This window comes from Lynx canadensis, chromosome A1 (assembly GCF_007474595.2).
Source record: "Lynx canadensis isolate LIC74 chromosome A1, mLynCan4.pri.v2, whole genome shotgun sequence".
In the NCBI taxonomy this organism is placed as follows: Eukaryota; Metazoa; Chordata; class Mammalia; order Carnivora; family Felidae; genus Lynx; species Lynx canadensis.
In genome coordinates, this window is record NC_044303.2 from 50,176,086 (window position 1) to 50,197,448 (window position 21,363).

At 39.1% G+C, this 21,363-nt stretch overlaps 1 protein-coding gene across 3 annotated transcripts in view; it reads left to right on the forward strand.

Annotated features, from left to right (window-relative positions):
• LMO7 (LIM domain 7) overlaps positions 1 to 21,363 on the forward strand; it is a 199,370-nt gene that overhangs the window by 148,391 nt on the left and 29,616 nt on the right. For 2 of the 3 annotated variants that reach the window (XM_030312062.1, XM_032592170.1), the window contains exons 9-13: positions 190 to 442; positions 12,261 to 12,378; positions 14,443 to 14,585; positions 15,911 to 16,343; positions 18,097 to 18,408. In XM_030312062.1, the coding sequence (XP_030167922.1) occupies positions 190 to 442; positions 12,261 to 12,378; positions 14,443 to 14,585; positions 15,911 to 16,343; positions 18,097 to 18,408 (1,259 nt within the window). Of the gene's footprint in view, positions 1 to 189; positions 443 to 778; positions 1,064 to 1,376; positions 1,656 to 1,927; positions 2,132 to 3,446; positions 4,167 to 5,139; positions 5,170 to 12,260; positions 12,379 to 14,442; positions 14,586 to 15,910; positions 16,344 to 18,096; positions 18,409 to 21,363 lie in introns of all 3 variants that reach the window. The other variant, XM_030312057.1, reaches the window with a different exon arrangement.

The following is a 21,363-nucleotide window of genomic DNA, read 5'->3' on the forward strand; positions in this document are numbered from 1 at the left end:
CTCCAGTATGCAAAGCAAGTTCCTCCTAATGGATCTTATCACAACTTCATGACAAATTTCTAAAAATATTCCCCAGAGTTAGCAGAAGAGCCCTGGGTTTCCAAGGGAAAGACAAAGCAGGCATGCTGTGTGGGTTCAGTTAGACAAATGATCTGGAGAGTAAAGCAAATTCTCGTGCTTTTTTTATAGGTTGCGAAAGCGACACAGATTCTGAATTTCCATCCAAGATGCAGGATTATAATAAAGACGATATGTCCTATCGAAGGATTTCAGCTATTGAACCAAAATCTGCTTTACCATTTAATCGTTTTTTACCCAACAAAAGTAGACAGCCATCCTATGTGCCAGCGCCGTTGAGGAAGAAAAAGCCGGACAAATACGAGGATAACAGAAGAAGTTGGGCAAGCCCGGTCTATACAGAAGCGGATGGAACATTTCCAAGGTACTGGGATGCGAGCTGATGATGGAGTTTTAAAATTCAGTGCACTTTGTGAATTTGCAGGGATATTTAAATGTGGGAACAGGAATAGTTCTTAAAATGTATTTCATAGCCCAAAAATTTCACTAATGAAAATGCATTTTTTTCTTACTATTATCTTTAGTCATGCATATCCTGAAGGTGTTTCTTCCCTTTTAGGATGTCAGCCTATGGTGTGTTGGTTCTTTTTTTAGATACATGCCTTTAGCTTATTGACATCTTTCAGCATATTGGATGACTTCTGCTTTTCACTGTGAGCTGTTGTTTTCTTCCATTTTTTCCCTGTTTGATTGATCTCAGTGGACACACAGAGAATCCTTTAATTTCCCATCAAATTAGCAAAGCAGAGTGGGATTTTTCCAATGCAGCTTCCTGTCAGAAGGAGGTATACGGTTCTGAAAGTGGTTCGGACTCCGAGGATGAACGAAGGTTGCCTGATGTAGTTTTGGATGACTTAGCCAACCGTAGATTCCAAGTGAAAAAGAGGCCTGAGTGTTTCATCTCGAAAACCACCTCTCCTAGCTCTTATTCGCAAAGGTTTTCTCCTGCTGACCCATTAGCCACTGGGCTGTACGAGTTGACGAGGTCAGAAAAATTCTCCTAGATCAGAATGTCTGTTATGTTGATTTTAATATATAACACCCCAGATTGTTTGCAATTTTATCTCTTTTTAACACATCTTATAATTATCTTTGGCCCTTGCATATCATGCTATCCTCTGATTAAAATGAGATGCTGTTATCATGCCTTAACTTTGTTCTAGGAGCTGTCATGATAGAGTGGCAACTAATTTGTCTCATTCAGTGATATAAACTTTGTGAGCCAGAAAGCATGCCTTTTGTGTTCTGTGTCACAAACTGCTCATTCAGTATCTTAACTGGTTGGATGTTTTGAACAGTAATGAGAGGAGAACTTGGGGTACCAATGTGGAGAATTGGCCAACAGTACAAGAAACTTCAAACTCCTCTTGTTACTTGGAAGAGAAAGAAGCAAAGACAAGTACACCCAACACCGTAAAGGATGATCTTTATGTGCGAAAGCTAAGTCCAATCATGCCAAACCCAGGGCATGCTTTTGATCAGTTTCTTCCCAAATGTTGGATCCCAGAAGATGTGAACTGGAAAAGAATAAAAAGAGAAACTTACAAACCATGGTATAAAGAATTTCAGGGATTCAGGTTTGTCTCTGTGCATGTTTCTGTTGTTCTAATGTTCATTCGGCACCCTGGCTGGGTGTGTTCTGTGTGTGCTTTTTACGAGAGGGAAAGAGAAAGGTTCCTTTTCCCTTTAATACCCATAGAACCTCTATCACTGAAAAAAAAATGCTGTTTAAGTTTAAACCTTAGGATCTGGATCTTAAAAAGCCTTCTGCACGGCAGTATTTTCAGTAGTTCTAGTTTTCTCCAACTCTTTCTCCTTTCCTCCCTCCTTTCTCTGTATCACTCTACAGTAGGAGGAATTCAGATTCTGAGGATGAGGATTCAGGCTCTCACAGAAGCTCCTCCATTTTTAGTAGAATCCAAAAAGCAAAGCGTAGGCTAGACAGCAACTGCCAAAGACGTTCACTCTTGCTGGAACTGGCTACCAGAGGGGCCAAGAACTCCTGGGACACCCATGCAGCCAGGAGAGCCAGTGGTGCCGCGGACGAGCCCAGGTGTACCTGTGTGCATGAGCCTGCCTGCTTTGAGTCTGGCCTGGGACATCTGTGCCAGTTTCTGCTGCTACTTTAATCTCTGACCATGATGCGCTGGGTCATGAAACCTTATAACATTTAGCATAAAAGCATAATGTATAACGTATTGCTTTCTGTGGGAACATATGAGCTTGGAAGTCTATGGAATTAAATATTCTTCACAGTAATGTACAAGATAGTACATGTGGCATAGTCTGTGCTTTTGGAAAATTATTTCTAAAAAGCTTTTGTGAAAGTTGACCTAATTCTGTGGTTTTGTTATGTACGGAGATGTGGAGAAAGGAAATAACTTTTTTTAAAAAGTTTTTATTTAAAAATTTTCTTTGAATGTTTATTTTTGAGAGACAGAGACAGAGCACAAACAGGGGAGGGGCAGAAAGAGAGAGGGAGGAACTGAATCTGAAACAGGCTCCAGGCTCTGAGCTGTCAGCACAGAGCCTGACGCGGGGCTCAAACTCAGACCGTGAGATCATGACCTGGGCCAAAGTCAGACGCTTAACCGACTGAGCCACCCAGGCGCTCCAGAAAATAACTTTTAGATAGACACCAGGGCGCACAAGTCTAGTGGGAAAATGCAGAGAAAAGATTTTTTTTTTAAGTTTATTTATTTATTTTGAGAAAGACAGGGAGCTGTGCATGCACGAGCAGGGGAGAGTCAGAAAGAGAGGGAAAGAGAGAGAGAATCCCAAGCAGGGTCCACGCTGTCAGTGTGCAGCCCGACTCTGGGCTCGACCGCACGAACCATGAGACCATGACCTGAGCCGAAATCTATAGTCGGACACCTAACCGACTGAGCCACCGAGGTGCCCCCATTGGGGTCTTTTTGAATGCTTCACAGCATTTTATTTTTTTAATTCTGCTGACTACCTGTGCCTATTGCATAAAGTGCTTAATGACCGACTCTTTAAAATCTGCAAGATCGCTGCTTCGCTGGGATGGGGGCTATATCACTGTGGGTGACAGAATACGGGCAGGGTAAAAGCAAGTACGTATTCATCAGGGAGGTGTGTGCTGTCTACGTTTTAGCCCCATCAGTTGGCCTGGACGGCACCCACCTTTCTTGAGAAGCACACGCTGCATTTGCTTATTTAAATGGTATCCAAGAAAGTCACGGGTGATGGCATTAAAGGCTAGTCTTTCTCCCAAGCAAGAATCCCTCCTGTGACTCCATGACATAATTCACCCATGGTAACTGAGTAGTTGGTCTGCTGCCTAATTACCTGTTCTACCTGAGCTTAATAAGATTCTCCCTTCCTTTTTCTTTTCTGTGCTTCAGTCAGTTTTTATTACTTCAGGCCCTCCAAACATATTCTGATGACATCTTGTCTTCTGAAACAAATACCAAAATTGATCCCACTGCCGGCCCCAGGCTCATAACACGCAGAAAGAATCTCTTTTCTGCACCAGGGTATAAAAGAGATGACCTTGAGATGTCAACCCTAGACCCTGATTTAGAGAATGATGATTTCTTTGTCAGAAAGACTGGTGCTTTCCATGCAAATCCGTACGTTCTCCGGGCTTTCGAAGATCTTAGAAGGTTTTCTGAGCAAGATGATCCTGTCGAGCGAGATATAATTCTGCAGTGTAGAGAAGGTGAACTTGTACTTCCGGATCTAGAGAAAGATGATATGGTTGTTCGCCGACTTCCAGCACAGAAAAAAGAGGTGCCTCTGTCAGGGGCCCCAGACAGATACCAGCCAGTTCCTTTCCCTGAACCCTGGACTCTTCCTCCAGAAATTCAAGCCAAGTTTCTGTGTGTACTTGAAAGAACACGCCCATCCAAAGAAAAAAGAAAGAGCTGTAGAGTGTTAGTGCCTTCCTACCGGCAGAAGAAAGATGACCTGTTGACTCGCAAGATCCAGTCCTGGCAGTTGGGGACCACCGTGCCTCCCGTCAGCTTCATCCCTGGCCCCTGCAGTGAGGCAGACCTGCAGAGGTGGGAAGCCATCCGGGAGGCCAGCAGACTTAGGCACAAGAAACGGCTCATGGTTGAGAGGTCAGAGTGTGTTTCTGCAAGGATGTGGCTTGTAATGGATGGTCTTGTATAACTTTTCTGTGTGAGAAAGTGGCATTGTGTTGCCCAACTCTGCATGTCACAAGCCATTTTGAAGCATCCTGCAAAAAGTTGTGTTGTTTTGAGGAACCTGTAGTGATTTCATGGAAAAAGTGCAATTCCATATTTGCACATCTCTAAATCTAGAGGCTAAATCTAGAGGCTAGCTGAGGCCTGTTTAAAAAAGGTGTGAACATAAGCCTTGCCTTTGGCCTTAAGGAAGACTATGGTACTATTTGCAACATGATGTTTCATGAAAATGTTACATTTACAGACTTTATAGTCTCATGTCCAGGCATTTCTGAAACAGTCTGGTTGTAGTTTAGTTTTCTGTGTTTCTCATAATTTGGAATGTATGATTTCTGTGTAACCATGTCCCTTGAAATATGGCATTGCAAATTTCATTTAACTTGATTATAATTTTTGGTTTTGACCTAGGTTCCTTGGATTGTCAATATGTGACTTTTTAAATTTCTAGTTTAAAATTGAGTGCAGACTTTATTAAATGCATGAATGTTATTTGCTGTCTGCTAAATTTTACATGTATGTAATTATGGCCATAATGTGTCTGCATTTATGTGTTATGCAACTTGCCATTTTGATGTTCAACTTGTTCAACTTTGGGATGGACAAATGTAAGGCTGATTAAAATCACGAGATCCAAATGCAACATTTTATTCTTGACAACAGGAAGTTTTCTGTTATGGATTTATTGGTTCAAGGTAAATTAGGAGACTGTTTATCTTGCTTAATTTGATTCCTTGAGATATGAGATCAATTAGAATTTGAGACATTAAAATGTGATAAAACTTTTTGAGTTTTGTCCATCTCAGGTTAGAATCTTAAAGTTATTGAACATTTAGAAACTAACATAACCGAAAAATGACTTTTAATTTTTGGTTTTCTGATTTCTTAGACTCTTTCAAAAGATTTATGGTGAGAATGGGTAAGTTTTTTAGTTTACTGTAAAAGAAAAAATCTTCGCATATTGTTTGTCCTTTGTATAACATGTCGTCGCACTTCTGTCCTGGCATGTCACTAAATGCGGATGCTGTGTGCTGTGCATGTAACTTTTTAAAATGGGGAATTTTTTTCTTAATTTTACAGCTTAATGATGATAATTCTGTATCCAAGTGTGCAGTGCATGAAGTGCTATATGACTGCAGTAGGTTTTGTGTTTATTAGAAGTTTAAAATCTAAGTTTTTTTTTTTTTAAATTTAAGGAGTCGATTAAAGGTAACACAATTACTTGCCTAAGATTAGATATATTTGGTTTGGTATTTGATTGCCATATAGACCAAAATTCTCACTGCTGGATGTTGAAGCCCTAATAAAGGTATTTTAGAAAAAAATCTATGATGGAAAGAAATATTAGCATTTACCTTGAAGTTGGAATTCATACAGGTGGTATTATCTATACACTCCTAGCTTATGGAGAGGTTCATTAGTCAGGGTGGTGAATGACATTAATATTCCCTTAGTAGAATTTGGAAGTATTTTCATGATTCCTGATTAGGGTAAAAAGTTATAATATGGCTATGTTACAGCGCCAAATCAGCTTTCCAAATCTGCAAAAATTAAAATCTTTTAAACTCTTCTGGAAATGTTTTCCTTTTCTAGAGTAATGGAGAGTTAAGAGCAAATGCTGCCATACTTTTACTGCACACTGGAGAATCATTCATGCTCAGGGCAGGATAACCAGGTGGCTGCATCTCAGTATTTTCCATCAGACTTGCAGTAATTTTGTGAATCTAACTGCTAATAGTTTTTTCCAATAAGAAGAAAATTTAAGTATGTCAAATATTTTAATCTGCCTAAGCCTTAGTAACTAAGTATATTCCCCTACTGGGATTTATGTCATCTCTAAAAATCTCCAGTTTTGATAGCATTGGATAATTTTTAGAGTGTAGGAATTTTGGAACTTGCTAAAATTACTATTTAAAGCAATATAACCATTCTAGGTGTCAAAAGTGTAATTGAGCCCCGGGCAACTAATTGCAAGTACTTCTCAGCCACTGATTTTAAAAATCAGGCTCCCAGCATGCTTTCAATGGGCCATGCAAAGGCACATTATTCCCTATCCAGCTCCTCAAGTGCTTAAAGATTTCTCACTGGTGAGGGTGAACAAGGCAATTGTCAGCATGAAGCTTAAGCATCTGCTAATCTCAATTCACCATGGGAAAGCTGTTTTAACTGATAAAAAATCTCTGCAGCTTCAAGCATTTTGAATGAAAACTTGCAGAATTTTTATTGCTAATAAGGCTTTATAATCTAAACAGTTTGTTTTTCTGAGTATAAGAACTTGATGCGAATATAAACATGTGCGGCCATTTCAATGACTGTACATGTTCCTCCTTAGGGATACCCTGTATGACTGGGTTAAGAAAAGAGAAATGAAACCCAAATACCAAGTTTAGAAAGCTAAGGATTTTTCTGGTCTAGAGCTAGCTAGCAGCAGCAAATACCTTCTGTAGACTATTTCAAGATTGTTGCTTGTGTGGTACAGTATTTGTTTTAAAAGCCTGTTCTTCTTACAGTTTAGCACCAAGGTTAACACAAATAAAGCAAGATTGTCTGTAAATTGAAATTGATGAAAGTAATGTGAATATGTCTTCAGAAAACTAGAGTGTGCTTTATACCACTTGTAATCAAAATCTTTTACATGGGATTTTTTTCCCCCATGTTCTATTGGTTACCAATAATTTCCTTAAACTGATTTGCTGCGATGAAAAGAAAAAATTGGATTGAGTACAGGCATTTAATCTAGAACTTGTTTCCTGTGGATAAACATGTTTGTAAATGTTTATCCACAGGAAACTAGGGATATTTCTTCATGATATTTCTTGGATGACATGTATGTGGTTGAACTTAGAATACTTACCTGGAAAATCATTATTGCTCACCATCCTGTGATTGAAAAATGCCTGCCTGTAGCATGAATGCTTTCCTTTTGGTAAGGACCAGGTGAAAGAGAAATGTACATTCCCTTTTGAAGTCTTAGAGTGTTCACTTTTGGCTTGCTTTTATTTGGCGCTTAACATCTGTCACTTTATTTTTACTCTGATGCTTTATATGTGGCGGTCATTTCCTCACGTGTGCTTTTGTGTCGCATGGATTTGTCTGTATGGTTCCATGACATTTGAAAACATGGTTATGATGCCTCTTGGTCAAAGCTGTTAATGACAAAGTTATTGTAAGGGTATATAGCTATAATTTGTGATATGACTGAGCCATTAAATCTTCTGCCAGGATCAACAGGAAATGAAAACTGATTCAAGGTGAAGTTGTAATCAAAGGCAACTAAGAGATACATATTTCACCTATGGGTTTTGGCCAAAAGATTCTATAGAACCGTAAGGACACCTAAGAAAACAAAAAGGAAAGGACAATAAAGTTGATGCAAGTTTCTGGGGATTTTGTCCCTAGGGGACGTTCAGCAGTGTCTGCAGACATTTCTGATGAGTTACATCGGATGGGTTGGGGATGGAGGTTTGCCACCAGCACCTAGTGCTTTTACATCCTGGGATCCTGCTAAATTGTCCTGCCAGATGCAGGATAGCCTGTTACAGTAAATAATTCTCTAGCCCAAAATATCAATAGTGCTGCTATAGGGAAACCCTGACTTAGACTATCAACCTAAAAATGAAAAGTTTCTTATATTATCATTCTAGTTTGTGGCCGTTCTAAAGCCTATTATCCAGGTTTTAGTACTGATTATGCTTCAGAGAATTCCTACAGCACCTAATGGGAATATATTTAAAAAGTGCATAAGTAAGTGTATTCCTCTCTTTCCTTGAAAGTTCAGGACCCCGGGGACCCCAAACTTAGTATCATGGAATTTCTACTTGCTGTTTAAGGCAATCAGTGATTTTATATTTAGTAAATTTTGCTACATGTTAGTCCTTTTTGATCCCTTGCTTCTTAGATATTACTTCTTAGACTATCTCTGGTCCTTAATCTCAATTCTATGAGGTAAAGAGGTTGGTATTGGATGCATTGTAGAGACATGAAGAGACACAGCTATTGCAGCTTTCCTGAGGACACACATACAGCTAGTGAGTGGTAGAACCAGACTAGGACATCATTTAATAAGATAATCCATGCAGACCACTTGCCAGTGTTGCTGGCACATAGTAAGCCCTCTGAAGTTTAATGTTATGCTGTTAACTTTGATAAGGAAGGAAAGAATTCTTCATGATCTGGCTGAAAGACTTCTGTACTCAAAAAGTTCTAGATTTTATCAGTGTGGCCTGGGGTGACCTCTCTAGTCTGAAGCTGTTTGGGGAGTTAGTTTTCAAGAGATCCCATGCAGCCATGTTTGCCTTAATAAGGATCATTGGTGTGTAGCACCTGATGGTTTTTAAAATATGATCAGTATAACCTTTCCCTTTTCTCATAATAATCCCATTCTGGCTTAAGTGATGAGGACCTGAGGCTCAGAGAAACTAAGTGATGTTAGGTTAGGGTGAAAATTGGTGCCACTTCCAGGCCTGGAACCCTCACCGCAGTCCCCTGTGCTTGATTCAGCCTGCATGGAATGTGCTCAGGCTTTATTTAGGTAACTTGACATCCTAGGGAACAAAGGGAACTCCCATTTCTGCCTTACAGAGGGATTAGTCTCTTCTACTCTGTTTGGCTCACTTGGTTCATACTGGGGGCCTCCTGGGTGCCAGGCTCTGTGCTCTTAGCTCCCAGGAGGACGATGTAGCATATGCTCATGGTGAATGTATTTTCTGAAAAGACACCTGTTAAGGTTTTATAGTGCAGGAGGATGAAAGCTCAAAGAACGTACATGGCCATTTCTGGGCCAGCTGAGACCATCCAGCCTTCCCTCCCACTGGAAGATTATTAAAGTATTAGCATATCCATGTTTCTTCTGGAACATACATAACCTTATGTGTTGGGTATCCAGATTCCTCTCATGCCTTGGTCCTGAAAATTTTTTTCTTGCCTCTTTTTAGTGAGTCTTTTAAAGTATTAGCAGAAAAAGTCTTATTCTTTGCAGTTATAACTTAATTCATACTTTCAAATTCACATAAATCTGGTTTATATTTAGTCATACCTAGTTAGGTATATATTTTTAAAGATGCAATATATATAATTATATATGTATTCTGTATGTAATTCCTTAATACTGTTTAGTAGATCCTACAATGTTTTCTTTATAAAACTTTGGGGAGGGAATCTTAATTTGTTATACACATAAGAAACATTTCGAGTTTATTTTTTGCTTGATTAAATATGATAAAACTTTCCTCATTCTTGCCATCGATGTTAAATGCATGTATCCTGTGTGCCTTGTTATACATCAATGTGTTTTTCTCCAAATAACATGTGGACTCATGAGGGAGATAAGCTAAGCGCACACACACACACACACACACACACACACACACACACCACGCACTATAATGCTGAGTGTTAATGCCAGGAGGAAGGTATAGCTAAAGCACTAGAGAAGTAGAGAGAAGGGACAGGCCACTTTTAGCATGGAAGAGGTAGGAATCACTACCAAAGTGGTAGAATATTCTGTAGAATAACACATATATGAGCACCTACCATGGGCTGGGCACTCTGCTAGGTGTAGGTGATATAGAAGCTGACAGACTAAATCCCTGCTTTATAATCTTACAGGATGAGGCAGGTGATTTGTAAATAAACTTTTCAAATGACAGTAAATGCTATATGGAGAAATACTATGAGGAGAAATGGTGAGGGATAAGGTGACCAAGGGAGAGGGGCATTTGCTCTTTTTTATAGGGTGGTTAGGGAGGGAAATGCTGAGGTAACATTCAAACAGATGACTGGAAGTGAGAGGTAAGCCATATGGTTGGTTGAAGAGCTTTCTGGGTGGGTTGAAGAGCAAGTAGAAAAGCAAGAGGTTGAGCAAGGAAACCAGTTGGCTGGAGCAAGGTGAATGAAGGGGAACACGGTGGGAGATGAGCACAGAGAGGTGGGCAAAATCCAGGCAATGTCCTAGATCTTAGAACAATCTGCTTTTAACTCGTGTGAGGTGGAAAGAAACAGATGGGTGCAGTGTACATGGATGTCGTGGTCTGAGTGTAATTTTGAGAACATCCCTCTGGCTGTGGTATTGAGCATGTGCTATTTGGGCAGGAAGGTGTAGAAACAGGAAGATTGATTATTGTAATAATCCAGGTGGGAGATATAATGGCTTGGATCAGGGTGGTAATGGCAGAGGTGGTGAGAAGTGGTTGTATCCTCATTATATTTAGAAAGTAGACAGGATTTAATGATGGAATCAATTATGATGTATTAGAGAAAGAGAGGAATCTGGGATGACTCAAAGAATTTTGGCCTAAAATCTGGAGGATGGAGTTGAATTTTACCGATGAGTAGATTGTGGGGTGAATAATCATGGTTTTGGTCTGTTACAAGTCAAGTTTGAGTTGTCTGTTAGACTTTCAAGTGGAGAATGAATAGGAAGTTGCTTACACCCATCCAAAATGGAGTGTATCAGGGATCTTGAGGAATGAGTGGCATTTAAAAAAGGCATATATACTGGTGAAGGGCTTTCATGTTGGAACAGTTAAAGAAAGACTCACTGGATCTGGAGGCTGGGTGATAATTTAAGCTACTTTAAAAGTCTAGCTAAGAGCTGGCTGTGTTCTGATCTAGGTGTTGGCAATAGAAGTGGAAAGAAAAAGACACTGAATAAGAGGACTTGATAACTAATTGAAAGTAGGGAGAAGGGAGAGGCAAAGGTGAAAAATAGTTCTTAGGTTTCAAATGTGGATGATTGGAAGCAGGTTACACCATTAACAGCCACAAGCAGAAAAGCAGGTTTGGGGACAAGATTCAGTTTGGCTACACCAACAATAACCATGTGTTTAGTGAGTTATAGTTTACAAAATCCTTCCTGGATATTATTTCAATTGGTCCTTTTACAATTGAGGTGCCTAGGGGATATCCATGTAGGTAACTTATTCAACAAGTAATTGGAATTGAGTAAAGGGAGGATCTGGCCCTGGGCTGTGGATTGGGAGTCATTTGCATAGAAACTAGTTGAATTCCTGAGCCAACTAAGGGCAAGTATGTTATAAAAGAAATGTGGTGATAACAAAATCTTGGGGAAGGCAAAGTTTAAAGGCCCAAGAGGATGTGGAGTTACTTAAATAACTAAAAGTGGAGTCTGTTTCAATGAAATAAAATCCAAAGTGCATTATGAAAGATCTGTGGGAAAGCACATTTTGAATACCCCACCTTCAAAAGCTCTGTCTTCTTTGATTCCTCCAATATTCATACCGGACTCCTCTCACTACCCCACTTTCCAGTGTAATTTACCATCCATTCTGTGTGCGTGTAGACAGCACACATATATGCCTGTATCTAACACCCCACTCTGTTCATTGTTTCCAATCTAGAGTGAACTGAGAGCTAATCCACAGTACATACCCATGGCAGGAATCCATATTGGGAGACCTGAAATCTGCCAAAATAAAACACAGGGCTATAGAAGTCATTCTATTATAATTGGCTGTTAGAAACTACCTGTGGTGCTTTGAGAACAAGTCCAGGGCAGTGGTAGGGTGGATCTTAGAGAATCCTTGAGAAGAAGCAACACATTTATTCAAGGTATTGAATTTGAGGAGAAAATATCAGGTAATCATTAAATTATTTAATAAGTGCCCAGAAAAGGCAGCCAAACCTTAAAAGATTATCTTTGGGGAAGACAGAAAATTACAGATGAGTATAGTAAATATTTCTTTCTAAAGTAATCCCTTTATGCACGGGCAACTCCAAATATGAACATTGGATTATTTTTTAGACTCATGCAGGGTTCATTTAGCCATTTTGTAAAAGAATTCACACTTGAGTTGAGTGTTAGGCTCTTGTTTCTCGTTTTGGAAAAACACCCATTTATCTCTGTAGTGCTATTTCTGTGATATTATCAGTAAAACGTCTAGGTCGTACAGCAGAAATTTAGATGGAATTTCCAAATAAAAGCCCAACCTTCCAGTTTTAACCCTAATCCGGTCATGTGAACCTTGGTTACCATGGGTATTTTTGTCGTAGGAGCAAGTCCATGAGTGATGTCAGCGCAGACGATGTTCAGAACTTGCGTCAGCTGCGTTACGAGGAGATGCAGAAAATAAAATCACAATTAAAAGAACAAGATCAGAAATGGCAAGATGTGAGTACGTTTTATACTGGGAGATGGGAAGACTGGGAGAATGTATTTATTTGACTCTTCCTTGCTTCTCTTAAATGAAAATCAGTATACTTGAAATGATTTTCCTTGATAAGAATTCAGTTCTATAGAAAATGTGATCGACTTCCTGTAAAAGATTTTACCTTTTTGACCTATTACTGTCGCCTATTTTAAAGGTCACTGTGAAAAATACAATAGGAGGTTTATTTTCTCATATTCGCTATGAGTTCTAAAAAATGTGAACCTGCTTCCTTACAGCATGGTTAACTTGTTAACTTGCTTTGGTTGGTTGAATTTGGAGTATGACTGTTATTGAAGCTTGTGAAGAGAAGAGACTTAGCTCAAAGTTTAGGGGTAGCAGAAGAGTAGGGGGTCCAGAACAGTCTTGGCATTAGCAGGGAGAGATGAAGGGGGCTCTGAGAGTTAATAGAGATTTGGGGAGAAATAAGAAATGTAACTAGGAGTACTATTTGGGTTGGAAAAGTAGCTGATATGAATCAAAATCAGATGTTTTCACAGAGCTGACCTATATCCAGATGTTTATATGGATATAGACGTAATATTTAGCTTTGTTCCTGCAGGAAAAAAGCTTGACCTTTTTTTTGAAAGAGGTAATTGTTACAAACCAAAGGAGTGTCTAGAAATACACAATAGATAATTTAAACAGAGCAAACTCAAAAGAGTTTGAGGGCAACTTTATGGGAGGGGCAGAGTGTTAAAATGAACAAGAGGGCCAGAGATAGTAAATCTTCATTTTCAGAGAGATTAGAGTCTATGAAATGAAGAAGAACCGTCTGCCTTGGCTGACACTAAATTCCAGTGTCTCTTTTAGTTGGGAACTCGATTTAATTATCAAGAAACAGTAATTCAATGTCACTTTGCCAAAATACATGGTGGTGGTTTGGGTATGAAAATAACTATTGAGAGGTTATCCATTAAGTCAAGTCAGATGAAAATTCATGCTGATTATCTTGTGGGACTAAATGTACACTGCTTTTGTTCTTTTTGGAAGTAGTTTGTATTGGCTTCAGGCTGTTTTTAAACAGGAGTGGCCCTGTCTACTCTTAAAGGTATAAAGCAAACTTAGTTTAGTCTGAGACCTTGTATGTGCTTCTGTTTGGACTGAAATGCCACTAGTAATTCTTAACATGGCATTTCTCTATTTTGGAGACATAGAAAAATGTCTTAAACTCCTGAGTGTGACAACCAGCTTAGGCTGCTAGGGCTAATTTAGAAGGAAAATTAAGTTGATTGTCCTGGGGTCAGCCAGCTAGGTTAGACTTCTATTCCTGGGAATATGGGAAACAGATACACTTGTTCCTGTGTGGTCTTCCTTATTGCCCTGTCAGTAGGGGGAGTTTACTGGCTTTGAAATCATGTACTCAAGCCTGGCCTCCCCAGGAAAGCCTTTCCAACCTCTGCCCTCCCCTGCCTCAGGTACAATTGACCACTCCCTCTCCTTCAAACCCCCACCATCCTGTGCAATCCAATCATCACATTCACTGTTGAACTTTTATTGACAAGTCTCTTTCCCTTCAAGACCAAGAGTTCCTTGAGGGGACCCACATCTTCTGCGTCTGCATGTTTGTGGTCTTCTGGATTGAGCTGGGTGTACGTTAGATGAAAGAGCGTGCAGTCATGCTTAACCATTGCAATCCTAGCTCTGTCCCAGTTGTACTCGTGAAATCTGCCATTTCACATGACAGACAGATTATTGGAGTGACATGAGAATAAATTTGAAACAGTTCCTGATATTTCTGACCTGGCACCCAATTACAAGCACTTAGCGTTCTTTGTGAAATGGTCAGGGAGGCAGGAGAAACAGTAATGGGGTCTATCTTACTAGGTCAGGTTTTTTAGACAGACACATGAGATAAAGGTTGGTACAGAAACGCCAGCTATAAAAAGCAAAATTAGGGCACCTTGGCATCAAGTTGGAGTGAATAGTTTCAGCGATGTAATGGGATACTCTGGCAGTCTCCCACTGCTAGAAAGGGTGTGTATGAATTCAGGTATGCCTGTGCTGATGTGATTTTCTTCTGTTAGGACCTTGCAAAATGGAAAGATCGTCGAAAAAGCTACACTTCAGATCTGCAGAAGAAAAAAGAAGAGAGGGAAGAAATTGAAAAGCAGGCACTTGAGAAGTCTGAGAGAAGCTCTAAGACATTTAAGGAAATGCTGCAGGACAGGTAAGAAAGCTGAGTGCATCTCATGGTTGCAGATACCAGTGTTAGAAATCCATATTTTATGTAAGTGTAGTGTGATGGAAGGTGTATGCCAATATTAAACCATAAACAGATAGACATTAAAGTCTCAGTATGTTGCTCTGTAAAGAAAAAGCAAAGTATTGCTGTAATAAATGGTGACTTGGATTAACAAAAGAAATGGGCGCTTAATATAGTGTGCTTTACTTCCTGATTTTTACATTGTATATTCACATGTGATATTGGATGGTGTTGGCTATAATTGGTGCCGAAAATAAACTACTTTTCCTCCTTTTAAAGTGAATTTAGGAATGGAGTGGCCAAATAAAACCAGGTCCCACTCTTCCAAATTGTGTAAAATATAAAGTTCCTTTTCACGTTTTAGTGGTGCGATTAAAATTATATTTTAAAAGAAGACAATATAAATGTAAATGGGAGGGGGTGTATTTTTGGTGTTACAACGTGACAGGATAAAGGTCCAATTTAAACTTTCCTGTAGAGCAGTTGCTGTGAGAAACCTTGGAATATTTCTAGGTCATGGGGAAGGCAAATATGCTTTATGGATAATGTCAAAAAGGAAATGTGCTGTCAAGCGAAATTAAACAAAACTCCTTTGTGCCCTAGAAGCAAATGGTAAACATCGTTTCTTTCACTTAAAGGCAATGCAGTTTGAAAGGTATTCCCTACTAAACAGGAGTGACGAGGATGTTTCATGAAGTTCTCTATAAATATGAATGGTGTCTTTAATCTGTAACAATTGTCCATGTGAGTTCTCTCAAGCCATGTGAAATCATATCCTAACTTGATCTTCCTGAAGTCTGAGTCCTTTGTGGAAATCTTTTATTTTCACTAAATTGTTTAAAATTGTGTACAGGGAAAAAAAAAAGCTCATAATCTTGTAAAGGAAGCCACATTTTTGGAAGGTTCAGATTGGTTGTAAGTTAGTTATGTCTACAGTGTGCTAATTTGGGAAGATTTATGAACTTGTGGGTAAAGCTTTGTGAAGAATCTCTTATTAAATATCTTAATTTTCTTATTAACAACTCTTTACAATTAAAAAAAAATCCCTCTCCAGTATTTGGAAGTATTTGAGAACCTGCTTAAAAAAAAAAGTCCAGTTCTTACAATTTTTAAGTGTGGCACTAAAAAAATCACATGTATTTATTCTATTACCATTGTATTGGTTATTGTGTGAAGTCGGTAGCCTTTTTATTCTTTGTCTTATGTTCTTGCTAAAGTAACCCGTGTGTCTCTACCTCCTTGTGCTAAATGCATAACTTTATGGTTACGGTGTGCTTCTTTCTGCTAAGGGAATCCCGAAATCAAACATCTGCAGTTGTATCAAGAAGGAGGTTGCATTCTTCTGATGATATCTTGCATGAAGAAAAGCTTTCCCCTAGACTGACCACGTCAGAAGCAAGTTACCAGAGTGAAAGAGTAGAAGAGAAGGAAACAACGTATTCTGCAGAAGTTCCTAAGCAAGATTCTACAACTTTTGCAAAACGAGAGGACGCTGCAGCAGCTGAAATTCAGCTTTCTTCTCAGAGCCCCATGGAAGAACAACACCCAGACGCTTTGTCTTCTCAGCATTCACCGAGTACACAAACCGAGTCGACTCGAATTTCAGCCTCTCTCCCCAGAAGTTACCAGAAAACTGATACAGCCAGGTTAACATCTGTGGTCACGCCTAGACCTTTTGGCTCTCAGGCAAGGGGAATCTCATCACTCCCAAGATCCTACACGGTAAAAAAAAAAAAAAAAAAAAAAAATGTGTTCCCAGTTCATTTAGTCTGTTCTCAGGAGCACAGTGCTGGTAAACTTATGCAGAAGTTTGAGCTCCATTTACTTGATGTATAAAATGTACATAACTTATGTATAAAGCAATTCCAGCCGGTTTAGATTCAAAAGACATTCAATGCTTAAAATATAACAACTCTGTGGAACTATTTTAAACTTTAAAGTCAATGAAAGTAAGGCTGATAACATTTTAAAGAATGAATAAGCTCTTTCTAAGGCAGAGCATTTTTTTAGTGTTATGTTTTCTCAAATACAGCTTTTGTAAAGTATTAGGTTGAACTATGTGAAGATGCTAATAGTTCTTTTTGACCTACAAAACAGCAATTTCATATGGTTTAACCTGAATATTTTCAGGTGCCTTATGAACAGCTTTCTAGTTTCCTCTGAGTACCCACTTTATTAGAATTTACTATGCTTGAAAGTGGTTATTAAAATGTATTTCATGGTTCTAGTTATATTGGGATTTTTAAGAATATAGAAAATGAAGTTGTTTGCCCTGAGAATGAAGCAGTAATGCATACCTGAAAGTGGATGTATTAATTTTAACTCTGTGTCTTAAGATCAGTGTTCAAATTCTTTCTACTTCTGCCAATATTGTATCCTAAAAGCTAAGAAAAAGCTTGAAAGAAATATTTAAGGTAAGGAAAACCTGCATAAACTAGCCAGGGAACTCCTAATCATTATATTAAGTAAAATAGAGATATATTTGGTAGCATAAAAATCAAATATATATGACTCATTACTAACATATCAAAAGACAATTTATAGAGTCAGAAAAATGTTAGTCAGATGAATTCTAGATGTAGGGTTAACATCAGTAAGATTTAACATGCTCCTACAAATGGGTAAGAAAGGATAAGCACTAGAAAACCACTAGAAAAGCACAAAAAAGATAAGCACTCATGTGGAAATGAGTAGCCAGTTTAAGGAAGAAGGAATTCAGATGGCTGATGACATAAAACACATTGAAGCATGTTCAACTTCATTAGAGCAAGAATGAAATGTACAGCTTTCAGTCATCAGACCGACAAAGATTTAAAACATTGAAAACGTCTGGTGTTGGCAAGGGTGTAGAGACACAGCCATTCTTGTACATTACATTAGGAGTGCACTGCTATAATTTTTTGAGAAGATATATATATATATATATATATATACACACACACACACACACACACAGATATATATACATGTAATTTATATATTACATTAGGTTTTTTAATATTGCATTTATTATACATAAAATATCTTTTGGTCAACAAGTATACTTTTGGAAACCTATGAAAATAAATATTCCAATTGTAATAATATGTAGGTACTTGTTGCAATAAGTTTGGAGGTTACAGAAAACTTGAAACGACATTAAATACATATCAAGTGACTAATTTGTAGATATCCCTACTATACAGCATTCAATAATTAAAAAGTCTAGTCTAGAGATCTATTAAACCCATCAGAATGATGTAAATGAGCAAAGAAAGTTTCAGAAGTCCGTTTTAATATCAACACTTTTGTAAAAACAAGTCCTCCTCCCAAAACATCATGTGTCTATCCGTTAGCATGAAAGAACGTGCTCCAAACTTTTAGCATTGGTTGCTGTGGGAGGTACGTTACTTTTATAGTTTTAAAGTATTTTGTGTATGTATTTTTTAAACAGAAATCTAACAAGGCCAAGCTTAATATGATGTTTTATTTTTAGATGGATGATGGCTGGAAGTATAACGGAGATGTCGAATATGTGAAGAGAACTCAGAGCAGTTTGGTCAGCACCTCTGTGCACAAACCTGACACGAGCCAGCTGGCTACCAGCAAGTCCAGTGAGAGAGAGGGAGTAGCGGTGGGAGAAGGTGTGATGCAGCTGCCCTCCCCTACCCCCTCCTTCTCATCGCTTTCCCAGGAAGAGGCTGCCACTTCTAAAGCCACACTGTCTTCACCATCTGGCCCTGACTTAATGTCTGAGCTTGGAGAAGGGGGAAGCTCACCACAGACAGAGGTCTCCAGATCCTCACAGGTGAATTTGGGGAGGTTCCTCGTCACCCACTGCTCTGAAACATAAGTATTTCAATCTGCAAACCATGCTTCTGACCTCTAGGCATTATTATCTGGGCTGATAATGTGGAAAACAATATTGCATTTTATTTTTAGCACATCTTGGGAAGAAGGAGGCCTCTTCCACCTTTGAGTTTATGGATCCAGATTACCCTTATGATGTGTGTGAATCGAGGCTTGCTGGACGAGTCTCTTTAGGGTTTGGCTGGTTTTACTCTCTACTCCTCATTTCAGCAACTGCTGCCTTATACTTCTAGTACTCAGCAGTCTCTGGTTCAGCTGTGGGGGTCACTTGGAAGGTTATAGATTCAGGCCTAACAGGTAAGTGAGTAATAAAAGCCCTTTCTCAGGGAAATTAACTGACCACAAGGGGAAATTGGTACACATGCTACATGCTGGTCTCTAGGGGCTTGGCATTTCTTTCCTTGTATAAACCATCTAGTGACTTAATACTGATTTAGAAAGTCTACAATTTTGTCCCGTTTCTTGTATCTTAAAGGGAATATTGAGGCTTAGTTACAGTAGGACAGTTGTGTTCTGTAACATTTGGAGTCCAAACAAGATATGCCATCAGATGAAGAATGACTGGAGGCCATTTATAGTTTTTCCTAATTAAAATCACCAAGAGAATTACTAGGTAATGAATGCAGTATGTTTTACATGTAAGTTAAAAGTTGTTGGTTGTCCAGAGAACAGAAAGCTTTTCTTTAAAAAAACAAAACAAAACAGCACCTTTGTTAAACAGTTTGATAGCTGTATGAACCCCTTGGCATGGAGGAGCTTGTGTGATTCTTTGACTTGTCAGACATTCTCTGGTGCTTTACCGGAATAGATGTGTTTTCCAAGACACAGCATCAAGTATATAACTTGGCTTAAGTTATAGTAACGAAATAACTATGTGCAATAATTGGGTCTGGTATATTTACTACAGAAAAGCTTTACAAGTTTATGTCTTCTTTTGATTTTGGAGTCCTTTGTTCTTGAGAAAATTTGGGAATGCAGGAAAGTATACATGATGAAAGCCACTGGTTGTCCCATCATTTAGAGGTAGTTGTTGTTAACATTTAGGCATATGTCTTTGTTGTTCCCATGCATGTTTACAAACATAGATCTAAAAATATTTCTTCAGCTTACAAAAATCATGAGTTGTAAATTTTTTGCTTCATTTTTAAAGAATGGGAAAGATATCATTAGCATCATAAGTTTGAGTGGATCAGAACAACCGCCTGTGGTATATACTCGGAGAACATAAGGTACTGGTGGGTGAATAATAAAAACAGAAACAAGGTGTCTTTTGTTTTACGGACTTGGGACTTGCGTGTTTGCCTTCACCTTTTCAAATAGCAAACCCAACAGAACAGCCTCATTAATGTATTGTGCATGAGGGGGTAGTCACTCCCTCGGGGTGGCAGCTGCCTAGCTACATCCAGGGATTAAGAACAAGAGGCTAAGTGTGGTGTGGGGGTGTGTTCCAGGTTATTGCAGTTCAGAGGAACCTGAATTAACATGGCATGGATCCAGGTTTCATCATTAATGGATTTATGCTCCTTTGTCTCCAAGCTTGAAATGGTATCCTACCAAGCAAAATTAGGCTTTCCCAAATAAAGCAGTTGGAACTCTTGAACACATGTATATGTCATACGGTGACTTACCTGTCTCTGAGTTGCTTGCACTATGAAGAAAGCATCTCGGGTACCGTCACCTGCTCTTGTCACTGAGAAGGAGCTTGCTTGCCTTGGGAATAGGACAGCCAATGACTAATAAGTCAGAGGTGTTTGCAACACCCTTCCAAATGTTTGTCCAAACTCTGTAATTCTAGGTGTTCAGAGAATAGAAAAATCACAGATAATATGTGGGTGAACATCTAGATGTTTTGGTAGCTTTGTAAGTGTTCTTCAGGTCTTCTTTCTCCTTCTTACTCATGCTTTCACTAGTAATGTCCTTTCATTTCTTTGTTCCAGCATCTCCCATGATGTTCTTTTCTATCTTTGTTTCCACTACCCTGATTCTCAGGCCCTTTCCCCATCAGTGCAAATATTTTGTAAATAGTCATGTGTATTTGTACATTCTATGCAAGCCTGATGTTAGATTGACTTGCAGGAGGCCAGGCTGCCCTTGGTAATTTCTCTGCTGCAAAGCCTCCAGTGGCACTCTGTGGTCTGTTCAGTGAAGTTCAAAGCACTCAGGAGAGCGCTGTGGTCCCTCAACACTGGTCCCCAACTCCCTTTATAGTGCTGTAACAGCTGTTTACTGAGTGCTTACCATGTGCCAGACAGGATTCTCAAGCTATTTCTTAGTCCTCAGTGATCCTTGTATCCCTGTTATGCTGTTGTGGAATTTGAGGCATGGAGTGGTCATGTTCCTTGTCCAAAGCCATACAGAGTAGTGAGCGGTAGAGTCAGGATTTGAAACCAGGCAGTCTGACTCAAGGTCGCCCGCACCACACTATGTTGTGGAAAAAAGAATTGGAAATAGATGACCTGGCCATACCGCACCACTTGCTTTTTCTTGAATACCTAGTATGCTTTCTTAAACACATCACAGATATTCGTTCTTATTGTTCACACATTCTAAAATGCTCATTTTACCCATGTTTGTCTTGTGAAGTCCTCCTGTTCTTTCAAAGCCCAGGAGGGTCACTTCCTTTGTAAATCAGGACCTCTTCTTCCCCTAGTTGGAATTGAACTTTTCACCTTTGAAAGTGTCATTTGCTGAATTCGTCCTTGTTCTAAGTGTTCACCGTTTCTCCTTCACTGGTATTCTTTGTACCCTCCACAGCCTTTACACATAGTTGGCATTTTTGTATTTACTGACTCGAATTGCAGTCAAGGCCTTGATCACCAAACCGAAGTATGAACTTGGTCCAGCAGGTAATTTAGGTCCTTATAGGTTCTTTCCCATCTCCACTGCCAAGCAG